The 17526-nt window shown below is 36.8% G+C and overlaps 2 protein-coding genes across 2 annotated transcripts; both read left to right on the top strand.

Moving 5' to 3' along the window:
* The first annotated feature begins 2864 nt into the window (after positions 1 to 2864).
* On the top strand, positions 2865 to 11242 carry LOC104112393 (nuclear transport factor 2). The gene is made up of 8 exons (XM_009622286.4): positions 2865 to 3035; positions 4225 to 4402; positions 7245 to 7542; positions 7626 to 8051; positions 8335 to 8456; positions 8542 to 8607; positions 10473 to 10536; positions 10705 to 11242. Exons 2-8 carry the CDS (start codon positions 4226 to 4228, stop codon positions 10935 to 10937), a joined length of 1386 nt encoding a protein of 461 aa, XP_009620581.1. The 5' UTR covers positions 2865 to 3035; position 4225; the 3' UTR covers positions 10938 to 11242.
* Positions 11243 to 15934: 4692 nt separating this feature from the next.
* On the top strand, positions 15935 to 16997 carry LOC138905583 (uncharacterized). The gene is made up of 3 exons (XM_070194103.1): positions 15935 to 15994; positions 16074 to 16154; positions 16332 to 16997. The coding sequence occupies exons 1-3, from the start codon at positions 15935 to 15937 to the stop codon at positions 16995 to 16997; spliced, it is 807 nt and encodes a 268-aa protein (XP_070050204.1).
* Positions 16998 to 17526: the final 529 nt, after the last annotated feature.

Below are 17526 nucleotides of genomic sequence, written 5' to 3'. Positions count from 1 at the left end.
CCATGAGTTTTTTTTTCCTTAAAGTTTGAAATGGTGAAAGTGAAACTTTAGAAAAAATTTCTTTAGTACGAAACGGTACAAGTGAAACTCTTTTTGAAATAGTGCAAGTAAAATTCCAAATTGTGCTAGTGGAACTCTAGAAAAACTCCATCACGCCACTTTAGAGTCTGAGAAAGAGATTTTTCCTAAAGTTGAAATGCACATTTTAAATTTCTAGCACATAAGTGTAAATATTTCGAACTCTAGCACAATATGTGTTGATTTTTTTTGTGTGTGTGTGTGTTTTAGCTAAGAATATTTGTGTTGAAATTTTATTTACAAGCGGCTAAATGTTGAATAATTTTAAAACAATAGTTAACTGTTAATAGTGGTCCGAAAAGTGGCTATTTTCCAATTGCTTTCCTTAACTAGATATATCGAGGCAAATAAAGAGGGATTTTACCTTATTATATAATATTTGAAACTTTATTACCCTCCCTACTCAAGTTTCAATTTAATTACATAGGCATATAATTTACCAATTATATGCACTTTAGGAATTAAATGAGTATCCCTTTATATTATGAATTGAATAAGGAATCAATTATTTTCCATCTTTATTCTTTCTCCCTCTTGCGCTCTCTCTGTCTCTCTCCGTCACTCTGTGTCTCTCGACCTCTCATTCTCTGTTCTTTTTTCTTCCTCTGATGTCCTATATTTTTTATCATTTCATGTTGTATATATTTTTATTGGAATTCATCAATGGATTTCAATCGTTTTACTATAGAGTTTTAACTTACCAATTTCCTTTCATGTTGCACAATCAGTGTTCATATTAAAATTGTCAATCAATAAATTTTAAAGGTATTTGACTCTCCCATTGACAGCCATTAAAAAGCTTTGAAGCTTTGAATTCGAATTTGGGTTTTCAAAAATCATTATTTGTTGGATTGGGTGTTGTTGCAGACAATTGGGAATATTATTTGGAGTTTATATCTTAATTTTGAGGGTGTTTGGTAAAGATTAGATTTGATTTTGGCTGAATTTCATATTGAAACTCAATAAGAAGAAGAAGACATGACATACAATATACATATGAAATTGTAGTAAAGTTGTAGTATAATTGTATATAAATTATATTCTGTTGTAGTTAAATATATTTTTTTATTTGAATGTTATATGAAAGTTGAAAAATAGTTGTATAATGTATGAATCGTTATATAAAATTTGTATTTAAGTTATCAATACAATCTTTTTACATAAAATTATTGATATGTATCAAAATTGTATTAAAAGAGAAAGTTTTGATTGAAATTTTAGAGAGGAAGAAACACACACCACATACAAAATATATACAAATCAGATACAAAATATACAAAAAGACATGTTGTATAAAATTTGTATGAAAATTATATTGAAGTTGTATGTTGTTGTAGATGTATTTTAACTGGGTAAAAATAATGTATGAAAGTTGTAGATAAGTTGTAAATAAGTGTATACTATATAGTTAGTTGTATGAAATTTATTTTTAGTATGTATGTTGTTGTAGATATATCAATTTGTATTTAATTTGTACGAAAAATATTTTTAAATTTGTATGTTGTTGTACCATCAAATTATATAATATTAATTGTAAGAATGATGTTTCCATTTTAGTGCTGATTTAAGTAGGTTTCGTTAATTTGTGATAGATTGGTATTTTGAGTAAGTTAACCAATCAAGAGAAGCATAATACTTTACTAGCCCCACACGATAGTTATTAACCTCGTAAAATCTTTGGACAAATTTCGATACATATCGACAGCTTTATGCAAAAAGATAGTATTGATAACTTAAATACAAATTTTATACAACGATTCATACATTATACAACTATTTTTCAACTTTCATACAACATTCAAATAAAAAATATATATATAACTAACATATATAACTACAACATAATACAATTTACATACAATTATACTACAACTTTACTACAAATTCGTAAGTATATGGTATGTCATGTGTTCTTCTTCTTCTTCTTCTTCTTCGAGTTTCAATCAGAAATTTAGCCAAAATCAAGTATAATCTTCACCAAACACCCTCAAAATCGATATATAAACTCCAAACGATATTTTCAATTATCTATAACAATACTCAATCCAAACAAATAATGGTTTTTGAAAACCCAAATTTGAATTCAAAGGTTCAAAACTTTTTAATGGCTGTCAATGGTGGAGACTGGAGAGTCAAACACCTGAATACTAAAAACTCTTTACTGCTCATCGTCGAGGAGGATTTTCATCCAACTCATTTCATCCAACTTTGAACAGTAGTACAATGCTTCAACAGAGCCATTCAATGAAGAAGCCAATCACATTCAAAGAGTTAAATACCAAATTTCGCTTATCACTTGTACAGATAATTTCTTGAAATGTTTGGAGATATGGTAAATATTCTCACCAATGTCTTTACATGTTTTAATATTTATTTCTTTTTTCAAATTTTTCTACATTTCTTGAAAGGGGAACAAACTGCTGGTCAAAATCTATAAGTAGATTTTATCTCATATGGTTCTCGCGGTCCTCTGTTTGATTGAATTTGGAAAGGAAAATGCTTATTAAAAGAGATGTGGACAGTAAATAGAAAAATGATGTAACTAAATCCCATAATTTAAGGTATTAATAATGGATTGTATATAATTTGTAAGTAATCTTTGTTTAGGGTGATTAATATACAAAATTAGGACAAATTTGGTAAATAAGTTTTAAATATTATATAAGAGGGAAAAAAATCCCAATGAAGAGGGGTTAAGTTGTATCAACTACCAAATATAAGGGAGTGAGTTGCAAATCCACTGGAATCAAGTCCTTTAGCCGTTCCCGAGCCGCTGCGCTTACCCCGGCCCGTCACAGGCAGCCTTCGCACAATATTCATTCCTTCTTTCGTGCGCTATAACACTATTCTTCTCTCCGAAACCAAACAAATCCTTCACTCTCTCACTCTGCTGTCCCGCACATCGTCAATCCCTCTTTCACTCTCTGCGCCGCCATCTTCTACAACCTCCATTTCGGGTAATTTCTTTTCTCATGTAATTCTTCATTTTTGGTTCTGCAACACTTAATGATCTGTTTAATTAATGCAACTGTTTGAGTTACTTTACTGTTCTTCTCTAATCGAATCACATTAACTTCAATCTTTCCTAGTAGAAACTATTTGGTTTTGTTTTTTAATTTATTGTTGTTTTTAACAATCATTTGGGACCGCCTTGTTCCTCGTGATCAGCAGCCATTCGTAATTATGATCATTGTTTCTAAGTTTCTGTTTTTCGGAAATGTCGATTGATTAAATGATTTATATATATATTTTTTTGAATTGTTTGGTTCTGGTTCGAGTGAAGGGCCTTGTATGATGACAACTGAGGACAGATCTGTGGGTTGCGCTTTATGTATCTCACCTGCAATGATTACATGTTCGCGGATTTTACTGCTGCTAGTCATTAAGAGTTGCATTAGTGAAATGAACACCCCCCTCCCCCCAAAATCCAAAAAAAGGTGTGAATTTTGTAGGGTTCTTCCTGCAGCTGCCTTTTGGTTTCACACCAGGTGTCCATTACCTGCTTTGGGGACCGACTAATCCTGATTCGCATCAGGAAGTCCTACTTTGGGGTGATTAGTACTTATCACTCCACTAGTCTGGTTCATTTGCCAGAACTACTTTTATGTTATTTTTTTGGCTTGTAAGCCAATGGCGCTTTTACCTGATATTGTTGTTCTTTATTCCGCTATCTGCTCCTGTCAATACTTGTTTTTTAGGCCTTAATATATATATTTATATTTGGATTAGTGGGGCTTAATAAGGCCTATATTAGGACAACCTTTTCCTTTTGCAAGTATATGGATTTTACGACTTCTAGAAACTACTTAATGAGAACCTTCAATATGTAGGTCATAGACAGATTAGTCTTGTATATGCTGTTACTCTGTCCGGGTGTCCTAATCATCTATTCTCATACAACTGGGAAAGTTATTCCGGAAATGTTTTCATGTTGACTTCCCAGCCCATAGCAATGTTGCTCATATGTTCAGATTCTGACCCAGTGGTCTTGTTTGTTTATCTTTTTTCTTATCTCCGTGAAGTAATATGTATTCTGGTATTTTCTGTGTTAACTATACTGATGTTTGAAGCTGATGTCTTTTTGGTGCAAAAATAATGAAAACAAGGGTGATTTTTAGTGACTATCATCTTGTTGAATTTCTACAGAATGGCCACACAAACTGCAGCTCCACCTTCTGCTCAAGTTGTTGGAAATGCTTTTGTTGAGCAGTATTACCAAATACAGCATCACTCCCCAGAGTTAGTATACCGATTCTACCAGGATTCGAGTGTCTTAAGTCGCCCAGATTCTAATGGCGTGATGACATCCGTGACAACAATGAAAGTGAGTATAAGTAGAATTTACTGCTATGATACGTGATATGCTGGAAAGGTGTTGTGCAAGCACAAATATCAACTAATCCTTATGCATCTGTATGATAGCCAAACATTCTAGCAGCTATTAACGAACATGTTTCTCATCTCCTAAGTCATGCTTATTTTGTGTCTCGAGCTATCTTCTTATATATTCAGCAGCCTGAACAAATAAAACCAATTTTGAAGATGCTTACAAGTCATGATTGTCTAGAGTTGGTGGTTGATGTTGGAGATCTATTCTTGGAGAACCATAATATGCTTTTGCCAACCAACAAGCAAACATATACGATCAGAGAAGAAAAGAGAGTAGTTTAAATTGTTACCCAACTAATCGTGAATTATAATTTCGTTTTTTACTTGGGAGCACAATTTGTGATCTGGTATTATATTTTGCACCCTTCAAATGAGCTTTAAGAACTCATACTTCACTATGTTGGACAAGTAAAAATCATACTTCTTTTGGGAAATATGATTTAAGAACTCACAATGTTCAGTGCATAGTAAGTACAGTTTGTTTGGTATTCATTTATTTTGTTTCTCAAATAATTTTCCCTTATACTTGCTCATGACCAAGCGCGCCTTCTGTATGTTTCTGCCCCTTACCTAGATCTCTTCCACTAATAGCAGCAACACAGATATTTGAAATCTTGGACTATTTTGGCCCCTGAAGCTCAGCTATGGTTGCTAATAATTGATACTTAGATCTTTCAGATCTTGATGCTTAATTGCATGCTCCAGTGTGGTCAAGGAGGTTCTTTTCTTTTTAATGAATTGAAATAACCGAGTTCTGTTTGATCTTTCTCGATGTTGTTTATCAAAATGGTAGAGCATTCCGGATTTCTGGATGTTTCTTTCCCTTTACCTGAGGTGACTATTTGCTCTTGGTCATACCACCACAGAATTATTTTACTTTGCTAAATTCAGAGTGATTGTTTATTCGCTATTGAAAGATATCTTTCTTCCGGATGTGAAAATACATGGATCTGGATAGGAAGGGGTGGAGGTCGAGCATTAGGGTTGTTCCGGGGGCGGGACTGGCCTGTTGTTGTTTCGCTGTGGGTTGTTAGTGGTTTATGTAGTTTCCTCACTATTTTCTATGGTAGTATTGTTGTTTATAGTTATTGCTTTTACATCTATTTTTCTATTTCTTACGATGCTGTTAATATTTTTTATCTTCTATTGTTGTCACTGACCTATTGTCTATTGTTTATTTTTCTTCTTCTCGAGCCGAGGGTCTTTCGGAAACAGCCTCTACCCCTCTGGGGTAGGGGTAAGGTCTGCGTACACTCTACCCTCCCCAGACCCCACTTGTGGGATTATATTAGGTTGTTGTTGTTGTTGTTGTTGTTGTGAAAATAGATAGTACCAATTATTTATCTATCAAAAGAAAAGGAGATAATACCAATTATTTTCGTAAAGTGTGTTTTATTTCATTTTTGATATTTTGAAATGGGAACCTGACAATTGTGGATATACTTGTTCCAAATGCTCACTTTTATGCTGTAGAGATGTGCTTGCTAACAATATGAGAAAAAATGAGTAAACAGCTTTATTTGCTACTGACTTATTTCCAGAACTCAGAAAAACCAAAACAACAATAAGTTATTTTCTGCTATATGTCCAAGTTGTTGGAAAAAGGAAAAAGGGAGACCAATTTCCAGCCATAAAGTCCGAGCAGTCGGTAAGCAAAAGAAATTTGGCGACCTAAATGTCAAAAGGGAGCCTAACTTCTAAATATTTTAGGAATTAAAAACCAAATCTAAAACCACTTTTTGGTCTATTTTCTATTTGTGTGGTTTCCGAGCAGTCGGTAAGCAAAAGAAATTTGGGGACCTAAATGTCAAAAGGGAGCCTAACTTCTAAATGTTTTAGGAATTAAAAACCAGATCTAAAACCACTTTTTGGTCTATTTTCTAATTGTGTGGTTGTGAAACCAAACATTCCATTTAGTTGGTTTCAGTCTGGTTTCGAGAACTTTTTGATAATAATCATGAGCTATGTTTTTTGCTTTTCTGGAAATTGAACCAAGCAATGTAAAACAGTTGATATTAAAGGTTTTAACTTAAGGTTTCATTAGTTGTATAAAAAAATAGAATGCTAATAGATGTGCATTACTGATTGTATAAGACCAGGCATACGGAAAAACTAGTCAGCATGTTTATTTTCTTAGATTGGAAGGTGAAGTATCATCATTTTAGAAGCATGAAAGAGTTTGAATGGGATCTTTAGGCTGTAATACTCGTTATTGTCATTACAGATACTTCTGAAGCTGTGACTTTGTTCCATGGCTGTCCATGCTACAATACCACCGAATATGACTGAGAGGAGCTGTTCCAATCCCAAATTTAAGAGTCCTGTCAGAGCTTAAGAAATGTCGTAAAACCTGTCTGCTCTACAATATATTGTAATACCAAGGTCCTTGGTATCTTATTTTGATGAGTAGGTCCTTGGTATTAAGAGCTGGCAATGAATTTATTTGGGAGAATTCCTTGTTTTAGAAATAGCCTTCCTCAAATATATTGCCTTACATCAGCCCATTCTGTTGGAATTGTCAACCTTTAAGTTCTGATAGAAGTTTGTCTTCCATTTTTAGGGTTTCACTTAAAGGGCTGCTAAATTGCTAACATGAGAAGTAGCGTGGCAGAAGTATATTTCTTGTATTGTTTTTTGTTGCACCTTGTTTATTTGTGTATTTTTAAAATCCTGTTTAGAGGTATTAATTGGAAAAGCATTAGCAAGAATTGCATAGTAAGATGGTAAATTGAATACTATCTGCAATATTTAAAACTTTATCGCTTTTGTTGGAGCAGAATATCAATGATATGATATGTTCATTGGACTACAAGAACTACAAGGCAGAGATAAAGACTGCAGATGCACAGGAGTCCCATAAGGATGGTGTGATTGTTTTGGTAACTGGATGCTTAACTGGAAAGGATAACTTGAGAAGGAAATTCACCCAGACATTTTTCCTTGCTCCGCAGGACAAGGGGTATTTTGTTTTGAATGATGTTTTTAGGTATGTACAAGAAAATGAGACTGATACCGTCTCAGAAATTATTATTGGAACTGAGGATGTACCTTCAGAGGTTCTGACCCCTGATCCAGGTTGGATTTCTTTCAAAATTTGATAAGTGTACTTGTTCTTGTTATTCTCTTGAAATCTCTTACCATTTTTATTTTGATTCTAGAACCAGCTCAAGTGGTGGATCCTCCAAATCTCGACCAAGCTGGCTCTTATGCTGAAGAAGTTAAGAATGTTGAGGAAGAAGTCCATGACTCTTTGGAAGATGGGAGGCAAGTTGGTGATGAAAGAGAGATTGTGGTGGAAGCTGAGTCCCATTTCAATGAGAACCAGAACCATGCAAATACGGAATCAGAGAATTCTGTTGCCCAAGAGGATGCTCCAAAGAAGTCATATGCATCAATTGTCAGTTCACAAACAAAGAAAGGACCAACCAAAATCTATGTACCTACTAATACTTCCAGAATGGCTCCTGCAAAGGCTGTAAAGCAGCCTGTTGCTGCAGTAGCACAAACTCCAGCTCCTGAAGCATCAAATCCTACTGCCCACAATGGAGCTAACGTACCTGAAACTAACGATACTGAAGATGAAGGTATAACATCTTGAAACTTGCCTGAAATATATTTATTCCTTCCATTAGGAAAAATCTTTTGATGGGCACATCTAGATGTAACAAAAAATGGAACAGGGATGCTCATTTTTTATTTTGAGCAAATGAAGGAACATGATAAGTAGACGCGTTGAGTTTGATCCAGATGTTGGGTTGTTTGATTTGCAGTAGTCATGCTTGACTGTTGATTCTACTTCTGTTTCCTCATTGTTTACAGTCTCAAGAGTATATGGTCATCTAATTTACTTAACTTCAATTCTTGCAGCTGAGGGGCACTCCATTTATGTTCGCAATTTGCCTCTAGATGTTACTGTAGCCCAACTTGATGGTGAATTTAAGAAATTTGGACCTATCAAGCAAGGAGGAGTGCAAGTTCGAAGTAATAGGGTTGGTTCAGTACACATTGTATTCATCTTGGTTCACTTACTCCTACAGATATTTAATATATTTCCACTGATTCCCTTTTCTGCAGCAACAAGGATTCTGCTTTGGCTTTGTTGAATTTGAAGATGTGAGCTCCATGCACAGTGCCATACAGGTTTGTGCCCTCTGAAATATCATTGCATAGTCTATCTTCACTAGAATTTAAAATGTATCATCTTCCTAGACTTGTTAGTATGATATGCATGATGGACCCTTGATCACCACAGAGTATGACGTTAGTTCTATTTGGCATATAATGGTTAATGGTTCTATTTTTTATGTTAGTTCTATTTGGCATATAATGGTTAATGACAGGCCAGGTTTTGATGTGTGCTGTTCAGCATATAAGGTTATTTGTCGAAATAACAACTGTTTATTTAAAGGGACCTATCATCCTCAAGCTGTCTGAGAAGGTTTATGCTAGTCTGCTAGAGAGCAAAATCAAGACCACATCTTCCAGTCATTAGTGCTATATTGCTTTTTCTGATTAATTAGGTTAACATCTCTGATATATTGCAGGCTTAGAATTAAGCTTTTAATTAACAAACATGACAAACATTAACTACTCCTGCTCGCTACTTGCCCACTTGTCCTTTTTTACTACTTTGACTAAAGCCCAGCTCCCGAGACTCTTCATATAATCCCAAAAATTTCTCCTGCCCTCAGAAGCTTCTACATCCAAAGCATGAGTATTTACAGCAACTGATATATGTACGTGTACGCACACGTATATATTTGTACATATTAATGAATACAACACAGTTTGAAAATTTTAAATGTGTTAGAAAATCAAATTTTTTGGGTTGAACTAGAAGAAGTCGGCTACTGACCATGCTTATTTTAGAAACTGTAACTCGGAACTAGAATGAAAAGTTCTAATGAACCAAAACTTCAAAATGAAATTAATTGAATTGCCTCTAATTGTAAAATGATCAACCCTAGTAGTTTATAGTTTGTATAAGTGGCAGTTAACATGTTGGTTAACTGTATTCTGGAACAAGGAAAAAAATCATTGGCTCAGCAAAATAACCTACTAAAGAGTAGACGATCAAGGTGGCATCTAGTATTGAGAAGCAAGTGCTGCCTGGACGAAGATCATGATTCCCCCTATGGTATCTATGAAAATCCATAGGGGAGTTTTTCTTATCACATATATGCAGAGGATTTATGTTTAGTGTACTTCACTTTTGTGAAAGTTGAGCTCTGGGAGGAGCTGTTCACCTGTTGGAGTGGGGAACGTGATGAAGAGTTTCAACTTTTCATTTCCTTCTCATTTTTGGTATATTATCCAGAAGGTTTTGAAATTTATGTGCAACTTATTACAAGTAGGTTTCTTGTGTAGGAAAAATGAGATTGTGTTTTGATGAGTGGTTGAGAGTCGTGGTACGTACTGTTACAAAAACACATCATTTGGATGGTTTGTTCTGGATTCCCTAATTTTCTGCTACATAGAGTGCACATATTAAATTAAGAGAACTGTTTCAAACCAGACTGCAGCCTCGAGGAGGTGATTGGAAATCTACATTTATAGATGGAGCAAAATGTGCATGTTACACCATATCAATGTAGTCACTACAATCTAAGGATACAATGTTTATTCAAGGCTAAAGCATGTGTAGACCTTGATTCAGTGTGCAGTTCTGCTATCACCACCGCGGAAGAGCCACAATTAGTTCAGTTAGTGCTCTACTATGTGTCTATGTCTGATATTCCGGTATAGTTCTATATTAAATCCTGATTCTGCAGCCATGGACTTCATTTAATGTTAAACAAAGTTTTGCCTGAAGTAGTAATCAGGAATATGCAGATTAGCTGTATAATATGGGAGAAAATAATCTTCTCTATCTTTTGTCCTTAGTTATCTTGCTGCTCAGGTTATTAGATGATTATTTTCTGTTATTTAATGCTTTAAACATGCTGATGATTTAAAACTACTGCTAAATTCTTGGGTTGTTTTTCCGTGACAATTCTTTTATTCAGGCTTCACCCGTTACCATTGGAGGTCGTCAGGCTGTTGTTGAGATGAAGAGAACTACAACTAGAGGTAAGTTAAGAGTCTATATTTCCTTAAAAGTTTTCAGATGCTAAGTTCGGATAAGAAAATAGACATCAAATTCTGCAATTTATTCATACCATCAAACTTTAATCATTGATTGGATTCACGACTTTTTTCATATAAATAATAAACCTGGTTTTCAATTTGATGTTGCAGTTGGTAGCGCTAGAGGCCGGTTCCCTCCTGGAAGAGGAGGATTCCGAAATGATAATTTCAGGGGCCGTGGAAACTTTGGTGGAGGTCGGAGCTATGGGAGAAATGAATTTGGAGGACGTGATTTTTCAGGGCGTGGTAGGGGTCAAGGTGGACGAGGTGGTGAAGGCTATCAACAAGTTAGAGGGAGAGGAGGAAGGAGAGGTGGCCCTGGTCAGAGTATTGCTCCAGCATAGTTTGTGGCTGGATAAATTTTGGTGGCAAATTTTTGACCTAGTTTCTTTGTTGGCCAGTGTGCGAGCAGCGGAACAGTTTAGTTGTGTAGTGTTATCAGCTTAATCATAGTTGAGATTGACATTAGTTTTTTCCATCTTTTTTCTTTCCCTTGACAACTTGGGTTCTCTCAAGTTAAAGTGTCGGGCAATTTTTGTTACTAATTGATTTTTGCGTAGGTGACTCGTGTTTCACAGGGTAGAAAATGTAACTTGCAGCGCTTAATGCTTGTTTCCAATGATATAGGAAAAGACTTGTGCTATGCTAAGATTGATTTGCTGAAAAATTAGCTTGTTTCCTTGCTGAAGCTAAGAGTGGAAAGTTAAAAGATAGGATTTTTTGCATCATTATTCTATGGAGTATTCGTTATCTTGATGTGACCTTTTCTTTTTGTCTATATTTTTCCTATCTTGATAGATTATTTAAAACTTCTAATTCTCATTTTGGATTTCCATCAACACCCACGGAAAAACGATGTTAGAGTTGCGATTGACGTTCTTACTGTTACGCCTAATTTGATAACGACACATTTTGACCAACAGAAGGCACTTTCATTTTTTTTATTTTTTGGGTGTAGTCGTCAAACGAAGATTATAATAAAATGTACTTTTGCAGTGGTTAGATTCAACACGAAACAAAAAAGGCAAAAGCATTTTAATTATTTTTCTTTTTGATGCATAAAACATCTTAAATATTATTCCTATCATTTAAGGATAAAATGTACTCTCTGCCATTCGAAAACAACTGAAATTTTTGAAGTAAGATGAAAGTAGAGAGGTTTCACTGAACAACTACTATTACTAGAAATCTAGTCTCGTTGTCTAGTTTGGATCTCTATCTATCTAACTGGAGTATAACATAAGACTGGAGAGAAATAGTCAGTAACCCGATTTTGCTGGCTTTGGAACCAGACCATTGTTGGTGTGTGACGTGTGTCATTCCACGTACCATTCACTGATACCATTATTTGTGACACATTATTACACCCGACTCTTAAATTAGACGTATTAAATAGTGAGTGTCAAAGAACATTGTTTGCTAGTCAGAAAATAGCAACATTTTTTTATGATATAAAAAAGCAACTGCGAGAGTATTTATGTTGGTAGTTTTGAAGTTTTAACGAAGAGCATACTCAGCATAGAAAAACAATTTTCAGAAATTTGACCCTTTATTCTAAAGAAAAAAAAGTACTCCTTACTTGTCAGTTTAAAGAAACAATGGTGTCATTTTATCGAACAGAGGGTGTGACAAGTCTGCGTTTTAGGCCCCAAAGAAGAAGTGTAGCGCACAGACAGAATTATGTATATATCAGTAGATGAACAAGTTGGCCTATATTTAATCTGACAAGTTAAAGGCCCTTTCACTTTTCCAATGGCCACGTCTTGTTCAAACAAGTTGTTGCTGCCTTTAGCCACTCGTTGTTCGACACGTACACTTCCCACAACCCAATAAATCCTCCACGTTTCGATCTTTCATTTGAGTTTATGAAACTCTGCAAGTTGAATAGATCTCAGGGCTCCACTCTTGATCTTCTGCTGGATGTCGTAATTTTGGGAGATTCGTTTTTGGACCAACTTGCCTTTCAATATCATATCATTTTGGTATTTCCAGTTTAATTCCCCTCAAACAATTTTCCCCTGGTTTTATATTTGATCTAAACCAGGAAATATATTTCAAAACACTTTGGTACTAACCTCTAAGCTCCTGTCTGAACATAAAATTTGGGGGTCCTTTTCGTATTTTGTTTTCAAATCAGTATGTATTTATTTTGTAAATTTTAACCATTTTTGGCAGATTTTTAAAACAAAAACTTGAAATCCCGAAAATAGCTATACAACGATTTTTAATGTTTTCTATCGCACAAATTTTAAATTCTTTTCCAATAAAATACATATCCAAACACAATTTCAACTTTCAAAAATTATTTTTCATCTTATCTTCAAAAACTCATTTGTTCAAATTTCAACCAAATCTATATCCAAACGCTAGTTAAACCAAAGTTAGTTTCGATATGTTTGACGTTTAAAAAGTAAAAAGTCATTTATTTTTTTTCTGATCTATCATTATGTTAATAAAGTGAAATGTTTAAAGACATGCAACAAGATAAATTAGATAAGCTTATGATTAACGCTATTAATTATTCTTCTTAAAAAGTATATAAAAATCTTAGAAGACACATAATATGGACCAGAAGGAGTATGATTGACATTTACTCAGACAAGTATAATCACACTAGATAAGTGTTGACCCGTAAAACGGTACAATTAAATTTATGCGTGGTTTATAGACAAGTGAACTAATTTGATCATGAAATAATGCGATAATTGAAGAAATGTATAATACTTAGCCTTGAAATATAGACGAAACAGCAGAGACAATAATTCTGGGAACAAGATTCCCGGGCACAACAATGATGAGATTAAAAAGCAAGAAAGTAAGATTGTGTTAAGCTTTGTATAGAATGTAATATAAGTTTAGCCGGAAAATTCGTGTCCTTTACAATGATAATTGAGGTCACTATTTATAGCTATGTCTAGTGAAGGAAGACTTAGGATCGTGTCCTCCTTTAATGTCAATTATGAGGGTCATTGATGAAAACGTAACGGTAAATACAAATGCCAAATTCTATGTAACAGACCGTCGCTCTTAATGCTGCAGAATATTCCCTATTAAATGCTACCAGGCGCAGAGCATTTAACACACCTTTATGAACGTTATCCTTTCCGGTGACAAGCGGAATGGCTGCGTTCGGTCTTCGACCATCACTGTCTTGGGTTCCACGTGTCCTCCCTTTAGACGATCACGTGTCATATAACTTTGTGTTACCGGAAAGTTGGTAGAAATACTTTTTTGGCGGGAATTACTATAACTCCCTCTGAAGGTTCCTGACAGTTGATTTGACACACGTCTCTCCGCATTTAATGCCCCGAACACGCGTAATTCCATGATTCAGCACAACCGATTATCGAGGTAATCATGGCTATGAATTTAGCTGCCAAAATTTTATTTATACGCAACATTCTTTTCCTTTGCATTTCATAATTTCTCGAGCTTCTGATTTTCATCTTTGTTTTTCATCCTTTCTCTAATTCTCTTCGAACACAAAACCTTTTCCTTCTTCTTTTTTTCAATGGCTTCTTCCTCCAAGCGTGCTGGTTCTACAAAGAACAAGAACAAAACCGAGGACTTTGTTCCTCCAACGGTGGGTTCCATCATCCCAAGAAATCTTAGTACCACAAAGGACCTTGAAGAGAAATTCCCTACTGCTAACCCTCGTACATGGGATGTTAGTAGGTACTCTTTTTCCAATCGTCCTTCCAGTATTCGTGCTGTGAAGGGAGACTGCTGCCGCCATGAGTTGAATATCATTGCTCCTGATCTATCGGAGTGAATGACCCTTCCCAAGGAAGGTTCTACACACTTTTATACGTATCCCTTTACTTTGGGTGCGTTTTCTTTGAGTGGGGAACTTGATTCCATGATTATGGAGTTTTTCCTTCGCTACCAAGTGTGTTTGGCACAGGTAAATCCTTCAGTGTGGAGGACGGTCGCCTGTCTTCGACGCTTGTGCTAGGAAACTGAAGAGGAGCAAACCTTAGCTCGTATGATGAATCTCTATTCTCCAAAAATCTTCCGTGGGGGAATGATAAACCTCTGCAAGCGTGGCTACCATGCGTTGCTGTATAGCATGGATGATGACAACGACCGTGGGTGGATGGAATGATTCGTTGTAGTCGCCACCAATGACATCATTCCGACAATGACTTCATCCTTTCCGGCTACTTGGAACCGCACTCGTAAGCTCTTTGTTTTGTATTTCTTTTTACTAGATATTCTTTTGTGGCCGTATCAACTCTTCACCTTTCGCATGTTTCAGCAACTCGATGGATCCCACTGGTGGTGGAAAGTTTGGACCGGTGGGTTCAGAAGATCTTTGACGTTACGACGCCCGAAACTAGTTTGTGGAAAGAACTAGCCCTTAAATACGGGTGGAAGGCCAAAAATTATGGTACCTTGCTTCGATTTGTTTTTGTATATGGAGGACTTGGTTGAACCCTTCTGACTTGTTCACGAAATTAGGTCTACCTGCGGGCTTTGTTGTTGTCCCCGAGGAGGACGTTTTGGCTGATCCTGCTGATGCAACGAGGCTGCTTTACGAAGCACTTAATCGAACAGGTATCTCCGGGCATGTTTGGGCGCAAACACTTCTTTACAGAGTCCCCCGCTGGAGGATAAGCAACCAAAGAGAAGACGTTCCTCCGCGGCCGGGGAAAAGAATAAGAGGGCAAAGACTGATGCCCCCGAACCATCTGCGGTGGCGATGATGACTGGTCCTCCTTCCGGGCCGGTCATAAACACCATGATGATTGATGACGATGAAGAAGTTGGTGATGAGGGAGCTTCTCTACATAGAAGGCGACAATGCTCATCATCTCAACAGGATGCTCGACCTATTGAGGTAGCTACACCAGCTGAAGACGATGTCTCGGTACTTTGGGGAGAATCTGATTTAGTAGAATATGCCAACTCCCATTTTTGGGCCCCATTTGTTGTAACAAGTGCTGCGGGGCTGAGTACCGGGTCCTTTCCATCTCTGGTTGATGAGCATCCAACAACTAGCACTGCATTTGATACAGCTGCTTCTCACTCTTCAACTCCATCAGCTTCATCTCCACCTTCACCTATACCAACAACTGCTACATCATTTCCATCTTCATCCACTCTTCCACCAACAGTTGATACATCACCTCCATCGGCCGCCTCTGACCATGAAGAATGTGTTCCTCTTCCACAGTCCCCAGTTCATGGGAATTTGGGGCAAAATGATGCTGCCCCTTCTGAAGATCCACAAAAGAGGAGGAACGTTACTCTTTCGGTCTCTACCGGATGCAACTTGCTATCTAGGCTGGTGGACCTTACTAATTATCTGAAGCCTTTGGCTTCAGAAAAGGACTAGGAAATGATTCAGGCACTCTCGGGAGAGTGCTTATTGAACAATGCCATGCACAACGCCGCAGCGGTATGTTCTTTTCTTCCTTCATTACTTCTTCTACTTTTGTATGAATGTATTCTAAGTTTTACTTCTTCTTGTCTTGTAGGCCAACTTTCTTTCTTTTGAGGGCCTTCAAAGGTTGATTCATGAAAAGAAAGAACTTACTTCTGAACGGAATCAGCTTTTGGTGGAATGAGACCAAACTATTCTCCGCCTCTTGGAATTGGAAACCAAAGCTACTGAGGCCATTGTTTTGGAGGCTCGTTTGCAGCAGAGCGAGCAAGAGGTGGTAACCCCTAGCCAAGAAATTGGCCCGCTGAGGGTTAGATTTGATGAAGCTAAGGCCAAATAGGCTGAAGTCCAGGGCGCCGTTCTTGCTGCAACCGAGCGCGAGGCTGCTACTACCGAAAAAGTAACTAACTTAGAAATAACTTTGAACTCCAAAATTGAAGAGCTTGCTGTTGTGGGGGCGAAACACTCCCATTTAGAAGAGAAGTACAAGAAAACTATCGATCACAATAAGCTCTTTAGTTCAACTGTCCGCGACCTTGACGTCCGCCTCAAATCCTCTAGGTCCTCCCGGGAAAGCCTTTCTGCCGAGGTTACCCGACTCAAAGAAGAACTTAAGCACCGAGCGGCTTCCCTCGTTGTTGAAAAAACTTACGCTATGTACAACATGAGTAGAAAGACCTTGGAGGAGGCCAAAGCTGGTTTCATCGACCTAGATGCCGAAATTGCTAAGGCCCGGGAGCTTGAGTTAGCTGCTAAAAATGGACTCCCGAGGCAGTCTGATGCTCCTGGTTCTTCTGATTCCGGTTCAGAGTTTTCAAAAATTGAAGAGGGATCAGAAGGTGATGATGCTGAAGACCAAACTGGGGAAAACACCGAGCCATCGGTGGACCTACCTACTTCTCCCGGGAATGCGGACACTTCTCTTCCTCCTTGTTCTGGAGGCGCTGCATTTAGCTTTTCTTTTCTTCTTCCCATTTTGAACTTTTATCGTTTTGGCTTCAGAGTTTTTGCTAATTGAAGAGGGATAAGAAGGTGATGATGCTGAAGACAAAACAGGGGAAAACACCGAGCCATCGATGGACCTACCTACTTCTCCCGGGAATGCGGACACTTCTCTTCCTCCTGGTTCCGGAGGCGCTGCATTTTAGCTTTTCTTTTCTTCTTCCCATTTTGAACTTTTATCGTTTTGGCACGTTCTTGTAAATAAAGACATATTTTTGCTCAAGTATCGTTTGAGTCTTACTTTCATTTGAATATCCATGCAAGTCTTTAATCTTTGCATTTGCTCAAGATTTTTGCGCACGTTTTCCTGTTCGCGCTTTACTATGTATAATCTCGAATGTGTTTTCCTTGAAGCACTCTGGTTCCAAGCATTATCCCTTTTATGTGAGGGTTTCTATAAGTATTTGTGCAAGTTTACTTTTTGCGTCTTTTTCATATATGGCTTTAGGTGTATTTTTCCCGAAGGTATTTTTGATTCCGGGCATAGATTCTTCCGGAACCAACCTTTTAACGTGAGGCTTTTTATAAGTATTTGCGCAAGTTTA

Source organism: Nicotiana tomentosiformis, chromosome 2 (assembly GCF_000390325.3).
Source record: "Nicotiana tomentosiformis chromosome 2, ASM39032v3, whole genome shotgun sequence".
NCBI classification, from domain to species: Eukaryota; Viridiplantae; Streptophyta; class Magnoliopsida; order Solanales; family Solanaceae; genus Nicotiana; species Nicotiana tomentosiformis.
This window is presented reverse-complemented; position numbering and strand designations above follow the sequence as displayed.

Coding starts and splice junctions, on each gene's coding strand:
- LOC138905583 (XM_070194103.1), top strand. CDS start 15,935: ATGATTCAGGCACTCTCGGGAGAGTGCTTATTGAACAATGCCATGCAC. Junction 15,995..16,073: donor CCATGCACAACGCCGCAGCG/GTATGTTCTTTT, acceptor CTTGTCTTGTAG/GCCAACTTTCTTTCTTTTGA. Junction 16,155..16,331: donor CTGAACGGAATCAGCTTTTG/GTGGAATGAGAC, acceptor GCTGAAGTCCAG/GGCGCCGTTCTTGCTGCAAC.
- LOC104112393 (XM_009622286.4), top strand. CDS start 4,226: ATGGCCACACAAACTGCAGCTCCACCTTCTGCTCAAGTTGTTGGAAAT. Junction 7,543..7,625: donor GGTTCTGACCCCTGATCCAG/GTTGGATTTCTT, acceptor TTTTGATTCTAG/AACCAGCTCAAGTGGTGGAT. Junction 8,457..8,541: donor TGCAAGTTCGAAGTAATAGG/GTTGGTTCAGTA, acceptor CCTTTTCTGCAG/CAACAAGGATTCTGCTTTGG.